Raw genomic sequence first — 17,850 nt, 5'->3', positions numbered from 1 at the left:
TTGGAAAAAAATCTTGAACATTGATTTTATAAATATATATATATACAATAAGAATTGATGTATACACATGAACGTAGATATATATATATAGAATAAACATTGGTATATATTGAATGAAAGTCGCTGATAAAGGCTTAGCCCCTCATCCATAACTCTGTAGTGATGCCCCTGCACTAGACTATACTATACTAGACCCATTCTAGGAATTGCCATTGTGTGTGTAGATGTTTGTAGATCTGGATAAGTTTCCATGTAAGACGTTCATTGAGAGCTATGGAAATAAGGACACAGCTGAAATGACAGAGGACACACGCCTCGCTTAGCCAAGTTTCGGTGATTACTCTTTCATTGGTAAGTCCTCTTCGCTTGTATTTCTCTTTCTGTATTTTCCCATTTTCAATATCCTGTTTCCTCCATTGTGTTGTTCTGTGAACTGATTCAATGCAGTCATTTAGGTCTGAAAGTTAACAATGTCTAATCACTCAGACTGACTCTGATTTATATATTTTAATTGATGTTAGGTAAATTCATAAGCATGTAGACATCTTCAGAAAATGGTAACAACAGTTATACACAGTTCTCATCCTCAGAAAGGACTTTGCTTTTTAGAAACAGCAGAAATGGCTTCACTGAGTGCGAAGTTCCTTCTGGTCACTGTGCTCGTACACCTGAGCCTCGTTATACTGGTCGTGCAAGCAGAGGAAGAGGTCAGAGACTTGATAGTAAAGCTGTAACCTGTTGTCAAATCATATTGTGCATAATTCTACATTCAGAAATGAGGTCATCCTGCCTACTTGACACTGTATACAGAAAATAGTGACTAATCTCGAATGATTTCACAGCCATTACCTTCTGTTCTTGTCGTCCAGGAGGAAGCAGAGCTGGAAACCCGGGAGGCGAAAAGTCTTATGAGGAAAATTTTCAACTGCAAAAAAGTGCGTAACAAATTTTGTTAATCACATCACCGCTTTCATAAGCCAGGGTCATTAAGCTGAGCATGAGACCAATGCATATGTTAAGGAACATCAGCAGAACCGCATCACTTAGAGTTCTCATTGCTAAGTCCGCTGCAAAATTCAGTGTTAAAAAAGAAGAAAAATAAAAAATAAAGAAAAAAAATAGTAGTTGGATCGAGCCAACTTATCTGCCCATATGTGAGAATATTTAACAAGATTTCTTAAAAATATAAAACAGATAGAATAATTTGGTGTAAAACACTGTGGCTCGATCAAAGTGAGACTAATTTGATCCTGGATCATCAACAAAACTCTAAAATTAGCCAAAACTAGCATATTCATCTCCTATTAAGCATTTCTTTATATTACATCAGTTGGTTCAAAGTTTCTTGAGCAAACTTTGAGCTCAATACTAGATAAACTTTACTTCTGAATAAACAAAAATGTGTTTAAAACAGTCTTAAATCGAAACTGCCGTGGTTAAAAGAGACACATTTCTAAAAACACTTCCTAAAATGAGGCTTGAAATGTAAAAAAATCCACACATAAAATACTAAACTGCTTCATTTACTGCAAAGTGATGAACACACTGGCTTAGAAAAGAACAGAAACAAATAACTCAGCTGCTCATGTGGTGACACTGTAAAAACTCAAATCAAAACAAGCCAGAAACTTGATTTTTTATTTAGTGATGAACAAACTAGACTAGAGTTGTGTGTATGAGATTAATCTGCTGTAAAATGTCTGAATCCAGTACGACTCATAGACCATTTTTGGCGTATTTATCTTTTTGCCCTAAATCGTATCATTTTAGACAAAGTGAGTTAATTAATCTTATATATGCTAAACAAGTCTGTCTTTACATAAACAATCCGTTGTTCAGTTTCAGGTGGTTAAGATTTCATTTTTGCATGTTTGACGCTCGACAGACTGAAAAAAAACATGTTGGAAATTTAATATTTTAGCCAAAATAAACGCAGATTCTTCTCACAGTTTTCTAACAGGTTTTGTTATGTTACGTTCCACAGCCTGGAAAACTCAATAAAGCGATTTGCAAGAAGCTGCAGAAAGGTCGGAAAGGTGCCGCCGCTCCTCCTGCTGCTGATACTCCTCCTGTATCTGAAGCTCCTCTTATTGGCATCACTGCTCCTCTTGAAAAAGGTGCAACATGAGAAGCTCGTGTTTCATCACTGCATCCTCTTCCTCCTGCTCTTCACTTTATAAGAGCTCTTAATAAAGCTTAACGAGAAATCTGTTTCCTGTCTTACCTTCCAAGACTCCACCTGTCTAATCTCAGTTTAACTCCACTGTAATGTTTCACAGAAACCTGATTCATCATTTACAGACGTATTTATTATAAAAGAGGTTCATGACACAATATAGAGGTTAAGTAATCTATGCTATTTGCAGACAGAGGTGCAGGCATGTGAACATGTACTGCAGTTGCCCTCTGTGCTGCTGGATTCCTCATCAGCCAGTTATCCTTTTGGATATTTGTATATTTGACATTTTTCTGTGGATTGTCTTTTTAGAACTGGTGCAATAACCTTGCGCTTTTGAGACGTCTGATGTTCGTTATTGCCCAGTTTATCAAGAGCAAATCTGATCTACTATCAGAAATGTGTCATTTACAAATGGTCAAAACAGAAACCAGACTTACACCACAGGGGGCTTTAAAGGCAACTATAGCAGGTTTTTATTATGACCATTTTAACTATGGTCATAATGAGCTGTGGGTAATGAGTGAAAGAAGGAGATCATGAATGCAAGCAGCGGAAATGAGCTTTATTCGCAGGGTGGTGGGCTACACTCTACTCGATAGTGTGAGGAGATCGGTCATCCAGGAGGCGCTCAGAGTAGAGCCACCGCATCCTCCATATTGAGAGGAGCCAGTTGAGGTGGTTCAGGCATCTGATCCAGATGCCCCCGGCTGCTTCCCATTGGGGTTTGCCAAGCACGGCCTACTGGAATGAGACCCCGAGGTCATTCTAGGACCCCCTGGAGGGATTATATCTCCAAGTTGGCCTGGGAGCGGCTCAGGAGATGGGGAACAGGGTTGTCTGGGATTCTCTGCGTCCATGACCCTATCTGGATTTAGCAGTTAAAGATGATAATGATGAGGTTTTTATTAGGCACACATTTCAGCTTTTGGCTAATCTTTTTAGAGACTTTTAGAGACTCGTCAATGAGTCTGGAGCGTGTTGTCACTCAACGTGACAAAGAGCCATCTTCTTTAGGAAAATGACCATTGTTTCTGAGAAGTGGACAGTACTAAACAACAAAGAAATGGAAAATGAAGATAAAAAGTATGTCCAGAGGGTTTCAAACTGGCTAATGGGAAGTCTAGAACCACAGGTGGGTGGGCTTTGCTGTAGTGCACTGTACTGCTACCAACCAGTACTGCCAGGTTACATACAACAGATGGAATTAGCCTGCAATTCAAATGTCATCTGGTAAAACTGTGTTGCAGTATCTATGAAATAAAATATAGTTGTTGGAAGAAACACTAAGAAGCAGCAGAAAAGTCAGTCTTTGCATATGATCAAGGGCAAAAAGTGCTCAGCATGCTGTGTGTCAAACATGAACCTGCAGCCCCCTCACCGGGAGACTATTTTACGTTCCTTATGTGGATAAATCACAGGGAAAGAAACAGGAAAAAATCACCAATGAGAAGGAACATACGAGCACACCCATGAGTGCCTGGACACGCCTGGAAATATGTTGACACTCCAACCCAAAAAAACACAGAAAATGTTGATCAGTACACTAAAAACATAAGACATGCCATAACTAAGCCCAGTGCACTTGTTAAACTGGTGAAAAATGACAGAAATCTCACCGGTCAGTTTTCAAAAGTTTCCTTTTTTTGGGATTGGTGGGAGTGCTCTTTACACATATAAGAAATAGCAACGTTATATTATGATTAGTACCACTTTTATTAGAAATGTATGTTCCTTTAGCATTACCTGTACTTCTTTTCAAAAACTCCTATAGATCTTCCTATGGATCTATTAGCATGCATGGTTGCCTGTTTGGGGGAACTGAACCTCATTCTGCTGCATAGATGGTGGTGGTGTTATCCACTATGCTATATCACCACCCTCCCACCCCTACTCCCCTCCCATTGCTCAGCATGATCCCAGCAGGAGTTGGCTAGCAATTGGCAGTTAGTGTTGTCCTCCGTGAACTGTCCAGTGATGTTAGTGGCACTTGTGTCTTAGAGGAAGCACTTCACTCTTCCAGCATGGTAGCATTGCATGATAGGAGGATTAGTATCTAGGACTAACTCGGGAATTTTAGTCTAACCTGCTTTGACATGGTCAATGGTTCATCTTCTGAAGTGGATTTGCTGTGTATGAGATGAACTTCTGTGTCCTTGATAACCCCCGAGTTGTTTTGACATTGTCCCATTCAGATACCAGATTACCTCCACTCTGTCAAGCCTACACAAGCACTCTTATTGATGTGTTCTCACATGTTACCCCTTATGTAAGTATTCTATTTCTCTTAACCTCTCGGTCCAAATATGGTGAGCTGCAGGCTTATTGGACAGACTGTCATGTATGTATCAAATATCAGCCTTAAAAAAAGGTCTTGTTTACTTGAAAATGCTGAGGAACATCCATCTTGGGTAAGTGGGATGACTTTACACAGCTGTCAAACGCTATATAAGACAGAGTTATATAAGACAGAGAGGACAGAAAAAGAAGGTTTTAAGGAAGATTTAAGAAGACTATAAGAAGAGGGATTCCAAGACGGAGCGTCCTTAAAACATTGTGGCTTCTTCTTTCTGAGGTAACATGATCTACTGTAGTTTATATTCTCTTAAAATCCTAGAAAAGGAAACTGAAAAACAACTTTCTAGTGTTCAGTATGTGCCTGAGAAACCTAGTCTTTCTTTCTCCAGAGACGTTATTCATGGAGCTACATCAGCTTGCCGTAGTTCTGCTGCTGGCCTTGTGTGCTCATGCTCAACCTGCAGATGTGATGAGTCGCTACAAGCACTTCCTCAACCAGCATGTGTTTGGGAACATGAACACAGGCCTGTGTGACAGCGTGATCCGGACTCGGAAAATCACAGCAGGAATCACCAACAACTGCAAAGAAATCAATACCTTCATCTTAGCGACACATGAACAGGTCCGAGCTGTATGCCAAGAGGGAGGCATACCTAAGGGTCGAAATCTCTATGAAAGCACCAAACCTTTTGCAGTGGTCATCTGCCGTTTGAGAAGTGGAGACAGACGCCCTTCTTGTACATATGATGGTAAAAGGAGCACTCGGACCATCACAGTGGCATGTGACCAGCAGTGGCCAGTGCATTATGAGGAAGACCGTCTTTTCGTTTATTAACTGATCTAAAGGACTTGTTGCACTCAGAAAAGGGCCAGACGCTACAGATACAATATATAAGGAGGGAACCGTAAAGTGGTTCCACAGTTTGACTGTTTTTACAAGCATGGCAAAGCGGGCTGTTACTATTATACTATACTGTTACTGAACTCATGTTTCAGGTGTATTTTGCTGGTGAATACTCCACAGTATGCGGGGCTCTGTGTAGGGAGGGGCTCTGTGTAGGGAGGGGTTGCTTACACTAAAGGTTGGCTGGGCTAAATGGAGTGGCTTTTCCAACAAGGAATTCTCATTAGCTCTTTTGTTACGCTTGTATGTTCATTATATGTGAAAATCCACTTTTAAAAAGCCATTAAAGTTTTACTACCAATTTCATCTCCTGTCTTGTGTGGCTCTTTTAAAGTCTTGGTTTTGAAACAGATTGACTCCTGAAATGAAATATTTTCAAACAAACAACAAAAAGGGGTTTAATCATTTTGATTGTGGATTTTATTTTATTTTTGATCAGGTTTATCATCGTGAGGCTGCACAGTGAAACCACTACTTGATGTGCCATACAGATGACTGTCACTCTAAAATGATCTGACATTAAAAATGTTCTTAAAAATGGAAAGTTCAAAATGATATGATTCAATAAATGCTGACTTTCTAAAAAAGTAGGCTCTGCAGATTTTCACTTACACGACATATTGCTCCTCCTAATCCCGCTTAATGTGCTGCTGGTCTGAAAAGATCAATAAATAATTGTAAATATTTTACCTTCCGTGCGGTTGTTATGTTCATGTCATGCAATGCACTCGAAATATGTTCCTTGCATATGTGCGCCATTCACGTTCTACAGTTTCCAGTGGAGCAGTACTGTGCTGTAAAGTTTTTCAGTACCACAAGCGGCAGTAGAACATTTGATATGTGGATGCTGATTCCAGACTTTACTCAGTTTTCCACAGCCATGCCAGCAGCTGGGAGGAAAAGTCAGATGCTAGTGGAGACAAAGGAACGACCATAATAAAGAACGAGGATTCTATATCTGTTCTCCATGACAAAGAACTTCTCAAGAACATCTGCTGCACCATTTTACGCATGGACAATGTTGGCCCACACAAACAAGGCTTGTGTAAGCCAATGATAACTGTGTGTGTCGAGGAATGTAGCAGTCAAGTTTGATGTGAGGCAGGTGATGGTCGTGGTCACTGTAATTAAATCAAATTGAAGTTTGAAGTTACAGTATGTAAAGAAAATGAAGTTTAAAAGGATAAACATACTCTCACGCAAACAACAACAACAACAACCAAAATAAGTAAATAAATAATGAGCCAAGGCCAAAATATCATGTTTTGTACTGATGGTTTTGGCCTGGTCAGACTCCAGGTTTTAACCTTGTGCACTCTTCAAAATGATGGTTCTTTAAGGGTTCTTTGGTCAAGAAAATGGTTCTATGTAGGACCATGAACACTCAGAGAACCCTTTAGCGTCCTTTTCTCTTTGCATCATAAAGGTTTCTTCAGACTACTGGAAAACGTGCTGTGGATGGTTCTATAGAGAACCCTTTAGCGTCCTTTTCTCTTTGCATCATGAAGGTTTCTTCAGACTACTGGAAAACATGCTGTGGATGGTTCTATAGAGAACCCTTTTGAAGTAGATTCTATATAGCACCCCAAATGGTCCTTCTGTTGTTACGATGTCAAGCTTGTAACTACAGAGTGTCCCTTTTGGGTGCTAAGAAGGAAAGCTTTTCGAAAAGGTTCTATATAGAACCGTCTACAGGACATTCATTCACATTCTTCATCAATCTGAAGAGCCCTGCCATGATGCAACGAACACTTTACACCATGCAAAGGGTTCTTTGAGTGTTCAATGTTCTGTACAGAACCATTTTCTGTAAAAGGTTGTCTGCAAATTTAAACACAAAACCTCGACTTTTAAAGAACGTTTATATTTTCTTGAAAAAACTTAGATGAATAATATTTAGAAGCGCAGAACACGACCTCTGGCTTTTCTCACGTACCAGAGCTTCTTTTACGTAATTAAGGGGAATTCAAGGGGCATTTTTACAGATTTTTTTCTACATAAATACATTTAAGATGTAAACACGGTCATTCAGAGCGGTGGGATGTGAAATGCGCCGTTCTAGAGAAATCTGACAAGTCAGAGTTGTTCACAGTGGTGGTGACAGGAACCAGACGTCTGAAGAATGGTGGAGAGGTACATGCAGGCTGTTGTGAGGCAAAATAGTCCCCAAAGAAAATAAACATAACATCTCTTTGCAGATTTAACACTAATTGAATTTAATATCAATCATCAATATTCCATATAAAAACTCCTATTTCAGCACTTTGAATAGTGCAATGGACACAAGGTCGATATGAACAGCCAACTGAAGAGCGCTCCAGTTAGGTCTGACATTTGAATGATCAGATTGTAGGCGTAGTCTCCTCATTCATATTCATTCTTCGGAACTCATTCATATTGGCTTATTCATCAATCCATATTGGAACAGCAGTGAAAGTTTGAAGCTAATTTGCTGTTGTTTTGCAATAAATGTTGTGGAACATTTAATATTTTCTATATTTGGGCTGTTTTAGTTTTTCCAATATATTAAACTCAACATATACACAGAAAGTTTGTGCTACAATTTGCAGAAAAGATACGTATGTGTGTTCTCTGTAGAGGACGTGTTCACTTATTTTCACTTCAAAAATCAACAAAAACGTCATTTGATTGCAGTGGTGGACAGTAACTGAGTAAACGTAATCCGTTACTCTACTTAAGTAGTTTTTTGTGTATCTGTACTTTACTTAAGTTTTTCCATTTCTGGGCGACTTTTTCCTTTCACTCCACTACATTTCAGAGTCTAATATCCGACTTTTTCCTCCTACATTTTGAGAAATCTGTCGTTCCTTTTGGTTTCTGTGTGTATAAAAATGTAACATGTCAAAACGAAAGAAGCGCAAAGCCAGAGCATCAATCAGAGCCCAGCGGTCACTTTGTTTAGAGCTGGTTTTGACCTGTTGGTCATACCGACCCAGTGCAGCACGCGGTTCAACGTCAGCGCAGCAGCGTAAAACTTTGGGAGAGTCTGTTCAATATAAATGATGAACTAACCTAACTTTGTGTAAATAGAGCTCAATATAGAAATATGTCCACATATGCAGTCGAGACTGACGCGGCTTTTTTCTGAATTTCTACAAACACCATTTCATTTTATAGTAAATGAGTTTGGTGATTTCAGAGCCACTCGGTTCTCCCTGATGGAAACTGTTTACCTTCAGTGTTTTGTGCTTATGGTCATTTTAATAGACGTCAGCGTCACTAATTAATGACGTTCTATTAAAAGACTGGTTTACCAAGAGAGACGCTGGAGGACTTTCACCTGAAATGAGTTCATGAAGACAGTCTGGTTATAAAAATGATAACAGGACCAGATCAGAGCCAGAATTACTCTTTTAGTACTTTTACTTTATACTTAAGTACATTTGAAGGCAAATACTTTAGTACTTTTACTCAAGTTGAGGTCTAGAGTAAGGACTTCTACTTTTACTGGACTAATATTTTACCTTGGGTCTCTAATTTAACTCAAGCACATGATTTGTGTACTTTGTCCACCACTGTTTGATTGTTATTTTACAAGTATGATAACACATGAACTACTGAATCCATTAGTAACTGTTCCATTTTGCCTTCATGTTGTATGGGACAGGCAGTCAATACCTTCAGCACCATCCTCCATGCGTCTTTAACCCTCCTGTCCTCTTCACCTCCCGCCCCTTACTGTAGTGTTCCTGGTCAAATTTGACCGGTCTGTTTTAACTGCTCTTAAATTAGCACAAAAAACATTTTTCACCTCCATATTTTTATTCAACATTCTTTCGCTGTGAACACTGTTTTCTGTCTGATGGATGGATGAATATAGTCTGGATACCCATTCATTTCCTATGGCAGTCACTTTTGACCAGGAACACCACAGGTGTAACAGTTGATTGATTAAACAGTCAAAATTCAATGAAAGAGGTGATCATCACTTATATGTTCAAGTGCACAGTGTGGAGGATATCATAAGGCCTTGAGGCGATCAGATGTAAAACACAATCTTTATGAGTGTTTTATGTTGTAAATCGGTCAGATTTGACCCAAACACGACAGGAAGGTTAAACGAGTTCAGCTCCACTCTCTTTCACAACATGGTGACTCTGTGATTGTCAGCTTGTCAGACTCTGATCAGAAATGCAGCCCCAAAACATCATGATTCCTCCATCGTTCCACCACTAACAGTTGGTTCCTTTGGTTATAGGCAGGCTTTAATGTAGTCCAGACATGACCGTCTGCCATTAGGACCAAACATCGCTAACCTTCTTTCAGCCATCTGTAAATCTCTTGATGTTATCCTGGGAATCTTGGAGACTTCCAGCAGCACCTTTTGGTCAGCTCTTGGGCTGAATTTGTCAAAGGTCTGACCTGTACAGATGACCAGTGGTTTGAAATTTACTTTGAAAAAACTCCCCAAAACCATCCAAGACTTATAGATCACTGCTGTCGGAACAAAACCCTGTATCTCCATTTTTCTTGATTTTCAGTTTTTGACATAATTTGGAAATCCATGTTAGCCTGTACATTGTGTGTAAATTTCATGAAGGATGGACCAAAACAAATGACCAAAAATAACTTGGAAAAAAGTCTGGTTCCATTGACTTACATTGAAAGTAAAGCATGTTTTTTCCTTCTCCTGTAAAGTTACTGTTTTGGAGAGTTTTTGTTCCGATATACACTACCGTTCAAAAGTTTGGGGTCACATTGAAATGTCCTTATTTTTGAAGGAAAAGCACTGTACTTTTCAATGAAGATAACTTTAAACTAGTCCTAACTTTAAACAAATACACTTTATACATTGCTAATTTGGTAAATGACTATTCTAGCTGCAAATGTCTGGTTTTTGGTGCAATATCTACATAGGTGTATAGAGGCCCATTTCCAGCAACTATCACTCCAGTGTTCTAATGGTACAATGTGTTTGCTCATTGGCTCAGAAGGCTAATTGATGATTAGAAAACCCTTGTGCAATCATGTTCACACATCTGAAAACAGTCTAGCTCATTACAGAAGCTACAAAACTGACCTTCCTTTGAGCAGATTGAGTTTCTGGAGCATCACATTTGTGGGGTCAATTAAACGCTCAAAATGGCCAGAAAAAGAGAACTTTCATCTGAAACTCGACAGTCTATTCTTGTTCTTAGAAATGAAGGCTATTCCATGCGAGAAATTGCTAAGAAATTGAAGATTTCCTACAACGGTGTGTACTACTCCCTTCAGAGGACAGCACAAACAGGCTCTAACCAGAGTAGAAAAAGAAGTGGGAGGCCACGTTGCACAACTAAGCAAGAAGATAAGCACATTAGAGTCTCTAGTTTGAGAAACAGACGCCTTACAGGTCCCCAACTGGCTTCTTCATTAAATAGTACCTGCAAAACACCAGTGTCAACATCTACAGTGAAGAGGCGGCTGCGGGATTTTGGGCTTCAGGGCAGAGTGGCAAAGAAAAAGCCATATCTGAGACTGGCCAATAAAAGAAAAAGATTAAGATGGGCAAAAGAACACAGACATTGGACAGAGGAAGACTGGAAAAAAGTGTTGTGGACGGATGAATCCAAGTTTGAGGTGTTTGGATCACAAAGAAGAACGTTTGTGAGACGCAGAACAAATGAAAAGATGCTGGAAGAATGCCTGACGCCATCTGTTAAGCATGGTGGAGGTAATGTGATGGTCTGGGGTTGCTTTGGTGCTGGTAAGGTGGGAGATTTGTACAGGGTAAAAGGGATTCTGAATAAGGAAGGCTATCACTCCATTTTGCAACGCCATGCCATACCCAGTGGACAGCGCTTGATTGGAGCCAATTTCATCCTACAACAGGACAATGACCCTAAACACACCTCCAAATTGTGCAAGAACTATTTACAGCAGAAGCAGGCAGCTGGTATTCTATCGGTAATGGAGTGGCCAGCGCAGTCACCAGATCTGAACCCCATTGAGCTGTTGTGGGAGCAGCTTGACCGTATGGTACGCCAGAAGTGCCCATCCAACCAATCCAACTTGTGGGAGCTGCTTCTAGAAGCGTGGGGTGCAATTTCTCCAGCTTACCTCAACAAATTAACAGCTAGAATGCCAAAGGTGTGCAATGCTGTAATTGCTGCAAATGGAGGATTCTTTGACGAAAGCAAAGTTTGATGTAAAAACAATGTTATTTCAAATGCAAATCATTATTTCTAACCTTGTCAATGTCTTGACTCTATTTTCTATTCATTTCACAACGTATGGTGGTGAATAAGTGTGACTTTTCATGGAAAACACAAAATTGTTTGGGTGACCCCAAACTTTTGAACGGTAGTGTATATCATACGTTTTCGTTTGAGAGCCTTGGAGAGCCTATTGATCTGGACATTTTGTGGCCAGATGCCTTAGTTGTTAAGACCAAGTTATTCTCTAATGACTTCTAGCTGACTTTCTAATAAATTACACTTGTTTTGGTGTTCACAGTTCAGCTTTAGTGAACTTTTTACACAATAACATTGTTTTTCTTAGATTCACTGTAAAAAGATTTTGGGAACAACTTATAACTGTAGTTCGTATTAACTCATTGACTTCTAATAGCAGAACAGCAATGTTTCTTCACTTATTTTTCCAAGATCTATAATTTTAAGGCACATTCAGTTACATTTTATTTATTGTATAGTATTTATGTAATATGAATGAATATGAATTAGATCACCTTTATGTACTTTTACCAAGTAAGGTGACCAGAAAAAAGACTTTTTGTTCATTGTTATAATATTAGTTTCCTATATCAATTACACTAAAAAAACGAACTGTACCATTAGTCAAAAAATGAAATAACAATAAACGTTTTTTCTTAATTAAATACATGGCACAATAATTGACACATTTTGATACATGTGGATCACTGTCCTGAATATCCCACCACACTAGTGAAAGGAGGAGACTGAATTCCAATATGAATAACAAACACTGGAGTACTGCAGCTACATAGCAGACCAACTTTGTATGCTTTTGAGCAGCTCACTGTATTGGCTCACTACTGAAACATAGTCAACTGTGCTTGTAGACATTGTAGATGTTCGTGGATCTGGATAAGCTTCCATGTAATCTGTTAATTCAGCACTATGTAAATATACAAGTCATGCCTGACTGAGCTGGTTAAAGGAGGTTGTGTTTAAAGTCTTTCTCAGCCAGGTTTCAGTGATTACTCTGTAGACGGGTAAGTCTTCTCGGCTTCGGCTTTTACTTACTCACGCTAAGTTCTACTTGCTTCTTGTCAATTTTGCTTTACAAATTCAATGCAGGTCTTAAATGTAGGTCTTAAAATTAGAATGATTTTTGAAAAAGATTGACTTACCTTTGCATTATTGAGGTCTCTGAGGAACCATGAAAAGAACTATTGTTGTCCTAGATTGTTCCGTATTTCTCATTTACTAAACCAACATATTGTCACTGTTGGGACAAAATCTTGCATCTCAATTTTTGTCTTTTTTTTTTAACTGAAAATGCCAGCTGACCGTTACAGTGTGTTCAAATTCCATGATTTCATGAGATGACCAATAGAAGAAGTCCCAGATTATTTGGAATAAACTGTTACATTAACGTCCAGTCAAAGAACATTGTTTCCTTTTCTTGTAAAGTAGCTGCCATGGAGATAGGAGATTTTGTCAGCCACAGTATTTTGGAATTCTATTTGTAATACATTATATTTACATGGCGCTTCTCAGTAACTCTTTTTTACCCCAGCATTTGCTTTGTTTTTGAGGAACAGCAAAAATGGCTTCATTGAGTGCAAAGTTCCTTCTGGTCACTGTGCTTGTGCACCTGAGCCTCGTTTTACTGGCCGTGGATGCCGAGGAAGAGGTCAGAGACATACTAGTAAACCTGATTCTACATATAAGAGGTGATGAATAATTCTGAACCATCTCTTCCTAAATCTTTGCCGCCTGTTCTTCTCATCCAGGAGGAAACAGAAGTGGAAAGCCGCAGGGCAAGAGGTTCTCGGTCCAAGTCTTCCTCCTGCAAGGTCAGTAATCACATGACAAAAGGATTTAGCAGAGCAAATTCATTAGATGCGTGTTATATCAACATTCAAACATCACAAGATCACATCCTGTATTTATTCAACATAGCAGTGGTGTTTATTTCATATCTTCACTGTCATAACAAAACATTTCGTCTTCAAAAAAGTCACTTTAGCAGAGAAGGAAAAAACGTAACTTTCAGTGCAAGTTAAGGTAACGACTTTATTCTACCTCATTTTGTGCCATTTCTATTGGTCAATTCATCATGAAATTTGGAAACAATTTGAACAGCAGCTGTTTATTTAAAAAAAGCTTAGCAACCATTGAAGAACTGGGTGAAAGGGGGCTACAGGAATACAAACAGATGGACTACAGTCTGTAACTGTAGAACCACAAAGTGCTTTTATTTGGTAAGTGGAGCTGATAAAATGGACAGTGAATGTAGATACAAGGTAGATGTACCTAATAAAGTGCTCATTGAGTGTGTATATGTGATGCTGTTGTTGGAACAAAACCTCGTATCTCCAACATTATGACTTTACAGGAGAAGGAAAAAAAGTCTTTACTTTTAATGTAAGTCAATGGAACCAGAACTTTTTTCCCCAGTCATTTTGGGCCGTTTCTTTTGGTCCATTCATCATGAGATTTACACACAATGTAAACGGCAACAGAAACAAACACTGAAAAGCAATGAAAATGGAGATACGAGACTGTCCTGACAGCAGCGATATACATCACACTTCTTTATACTAATGCTAATATGTTTGGTCCCCTAGGGAAGATCTTGTCAGAAACAATCGAACCAACCTGCAAACAAAAAGTCAACAAAAATTAGAGGAAGCATAAACATTAATATTGGTGTTCCTGCTCTGGCTCCTGCTCCTGCTCCTCAAGCTGCTCCGGCTCCTGCTCCTGAATCTGCTCCGGCTCCTGCTCCTGATGCTGCTCCTCCGGCTGAAGAAGCTGCTGCATGAGAACTTTATTTTCATCACTTCATCCTCTTCCTCCTCTTCCTCACTCTACATCACCTCTTAATAAAGCCCAACTCTTAGCATGAAAGCCTCTATCTGTCCTTTTTGATCAAGTCTTCTCCGTCGAACTTATCTTGACTTAGTGATGTTTTACTGAAGCCTGCTGCTCTTGCCAGTTTACTGTATTCATATGTGTGTTCGCACAGCTGAGAGTGATATCAGAGCCACAGTCCTCCTTAATGCTTTCAAAATAGAGCTGCTTAGAAATCCACTATCATGATCAAGGCTTCAGGAAAAACGCGCATCATTCACTCACTGCTTATGATGAAGCAATGAGCCACAGCATTGCTTTCTACAAGCTTGCAACCTGGAAATCAGGGCGCAGATCAGAACGTCACTTTTCATGATTCTAACTAATGTGGAGAGACTCTGAGTATGTAAAGTCTAATCTACAGCATATGACCAAAAAGAGCTTTTCTGAATCGATAAGACACTTTTTTCTGAACTAACATGAATGTTCTTAGAGGTGGTCACTGCTTTCCAAACCTTTGCATTGTCACTGATATTAAATGTTACATTATACAGTTGTACACATAGGCTTGAGCACGTCCAGTCAAGTTACATGCTTTGTTGGTTTTCTAAGTGAAAATACTTTATTTGGCCAAAAGAATGTGGACACCCGACTATCACTCCTACATGAGCTTGTCGAACATCTCATTCTAAACACACCTAACCCCCACCCGGCCCACTTTCCGGCTGTACCTGCTCTTCTATCCTGCTGTGTTTTGTCCTGCCAGGACTGGAGCATGAAATGTGGCTTAAGCACTTGCTAAATCGTTGCTTTGGTGCTGCCAAATAGTTACTATGGCGTTTTAGGTTGCTGCTAAGGTGTTGATAACATTCCTTATGGTATCCCAGTTGATTCCCAGGTGGTTGTTAAGGTATCTCAAGTGGCTGCTAGGGAGTTGTTGGTGGTTGCTTTCATAACCTTGATGGATGCTAGGGTGTTGCTGCTTTGTTTCTAAGGTACCCCACATGGTTAATAAGGTGTTGCTAATGGACTTGTATCATCATGGTACAAGGTGGGTGCACAAACGTTTGTATCCCATCCATTCCTATAAGGGGAAAATTTAATGATGATTGTATGAAAACTGTTTGTCAGATCAAAAAGCTGTATACAGGCGCAACATTCCCGATCAGACTGAACACACTGGAATTGAAACAGTGTCGATATCTCAAACTGTGTGATGAGCAGGTGGACAAAAATCTGGTGGTTTAGAGAGTGAAGACCCACCTACAACCTTGGTCGGTGTAGCTGTCAGGCCTTTACTTGCTAGGCAAAGAAAAGAGGCTGGGCGAATACTAACACTAGCATGTTAGCTGACAAGCCAACTAGTTTAACTTCTCTTCATAGTGAGTGTGAGAGTGTGAATGAACAGATAACTCATAACCTCATATTAGAATAATAGTAACCTGATATATATTTATACCTTTAATTAATTGATGAAGTAGACACATTGCTTCATTCGGTATGGCTCTGTAAACAGCTGTTTGATTTTTTGAAAGATTATATAAATTGACTCCAAACACAGATAGTTGTTGTTTTGTTATAGTCAGCAACATCATGTTCTCTCCCCACCACTGGGAAGTCAAGGGGTTGCAAACCCCAAACTAAAGGGTTTGGCCTGTAGCCCAGAGGCAGGAAAGGTGAGCTGGTAACTGGAAGGTTGTTTCCAGGACTGTCTGGGTGTTGCTGGTTGTGTCTTTGGACAAGGCAGTTCAATGTATTTCAGTGATGGATAAAACCTACAGCTGTAAAAAGAAGGTGCTAAACTGAATATATAACAGAAAATACATAACAATATTCCTGTTAATAATAATTGGCCTCTTTCAGCCACTGTTCTTAACCCTCTACTGCACACATTATGAGAGCAATTAAAATAAATCATTAAATTCACTTTTCTTGCGTAAAATGATCCTTGATTAGTTTTTTCAGACCTGATTATTAAATTAACAAATATTTAAAAGAAATAATATGTGCAGGGGTTCTTTTGGTGTATGTTGCCTTGAGGCAACATTGTGTGACAAAGGGAAGAAATGATATAGAACCGTATTCGCTGAAGTGGTGAGACCTGGCTTATGACTGGCTAAATCCATTCAACTGTCACGCAGTGTTGCTTCTAGGCAACAAACACATTTCTGCTAATTCTCATGACGAATAAAACTGATACTGAATGTTAAAGAAGAGGTTTAAAAGTGCCCACTAAGAGATAGTATGACCAAGTACATGCTTTTTATTGACTTACTCAAACTCTTCCCTGTATTTTTAAACCTGTTGTTGCCTTAAAATATTAAATATTAAAGTATTGTAAAGTGAGGAAAATAAGTTTGTTGCCCTAAGGCAACATTCTGCAATAGAGGGTTAAGAAAATTTCACCTTAAAACTTACTTAGCAGTTTTCATGAAGATTGTGACATTCACCAATGTTTTCTTATTAAATGAATTAATATTAATATTAGTGATTTTCAATAGTTTTTAGATCAATTTTAGTCTGAAACATATTTTTCAAATCCATTCATGGTGAAGAGGTACATGTAGATGGCTGTGGGCCAAAATAAGTTTTATTTGGGGAGTTTTACCATCAGGGCGGCACGGTGGCGTGGTGGGTAGCGCTGTCGCCTCACAGCGAGGAGGGCCTGGGTTTGATTCCCCGGCCGGGTGACCAGGGTCCTCTCTGTGTGGAGTTTGCATGTTCTCCCCGTGTCTGCGTGGGTTTCCTCCGGGTTCTCCGGTTTCCTCCCAAAGACATGCAGTCAGGCCAATTAGACATGCTAAATTGCCCCTAGGTGTGAGTGTGTGTCTGCCCTGTGATGGACTGGCGACCTGTCCAGGGTGTATCCTGCCTTCCACCCGAAGACTGCTGGGATAGGCTCCAGCGACCCTGACGGAGAAGCGGCTTGGAAAATGGATGGATGGATGGAGTTTTACCATCATCAATATTCCATATAAAACTCACACTGGTAAATCATTTCATTATTTCACATCAAACTGCTATGAATGACTTTGTATATATCTCAGCTGCTGAATTATGTAGAATAAAAAAAAAATGGGTTTCCCAAATAAAAAAAGGAATTCCCAAACAAATGCTTATGTTAAGGTCACCTTTCCTTCTACTTTAGCAGCTTAAATATTGCAGTGGACACCACTCCGTGAGCAGACTGATATCCAATATGAACAGCAAACTGAAGAGCACTACAGTTATGTCTGACATTTGAATGATCAGATTGTAGAAACAGACACTTCATTCATATTCATTCTTTAGAATTCATAGTAGTTTTTTTTTTTATCAGTGTAAATTGTAATGGTGGTGAAACTTACAAGCCAGTGTGCTGTAACTGTAGTGCCTTGTTTAAAACGAGGGAATAAAATCATGTTTAGAAAGCATTATTCATCATTTCTATACTGTACCATGCAAACTTGCATTAGTACACACTAAAGACT

General features: G+C 39.3%; 1 protein-coding gene across 1 annotated transcript; it reads left to right on the top strand.

The window, feature by feature from the left end:
* Positions 1-4,592: 4,592 nt before the first annotated feature.
* LOC108437034 (ribonuclease-like 3) lies at positions 4,593-5,684 on the top strand. The gene is made up of 2 exons (XM_017713857.2): positions 4,593-4,751; positions 4,864-5,684. The coding sequence occupies exon 2, from the start codon at positions 4,875-4,877 to the stop codon at positions 5,307-5,309; it is 435 nt and encodes a 144-aa protein (XP_017569346.1). The 5' UTR covers positions 4,593-4,751; positions 4,864-4,874; the 3' UTR covers positions 5,310-5,684.
* The last annotated feature ends 12,166 nt before the right edge of the window (positions 5,685-17,850 follow it).

The sequence above is a fragment of the Pygocentrus nattereri genome, chromosome 23 (genome assembly GCF_015220715.1).
Source record: "Pygocentrus nattereri isolate fPygNat1 chromosome 23, fPygNat1.pri, whole genome shotgun sequence".
NCBI lineage: Eukaryota > Metazoa > Chordata > Actinopteri > Characiformes > Serrasalmidae > Pygocentrus > Pygocentrus nattereri.
This window is presented reverse-complemented; position numbering and strand designations above follow the sequence as displayed.

Bases quoted from the DNA above. Each gene is read 5' to 3' on its own strand.
- LOC108437034 (XM_017713857.2), top strand. From the start codon at position 4,875: ATGGAGCTACATCAGCTTGCCGTAGTTCTGCTGCTGGCCTTGTGTGCT.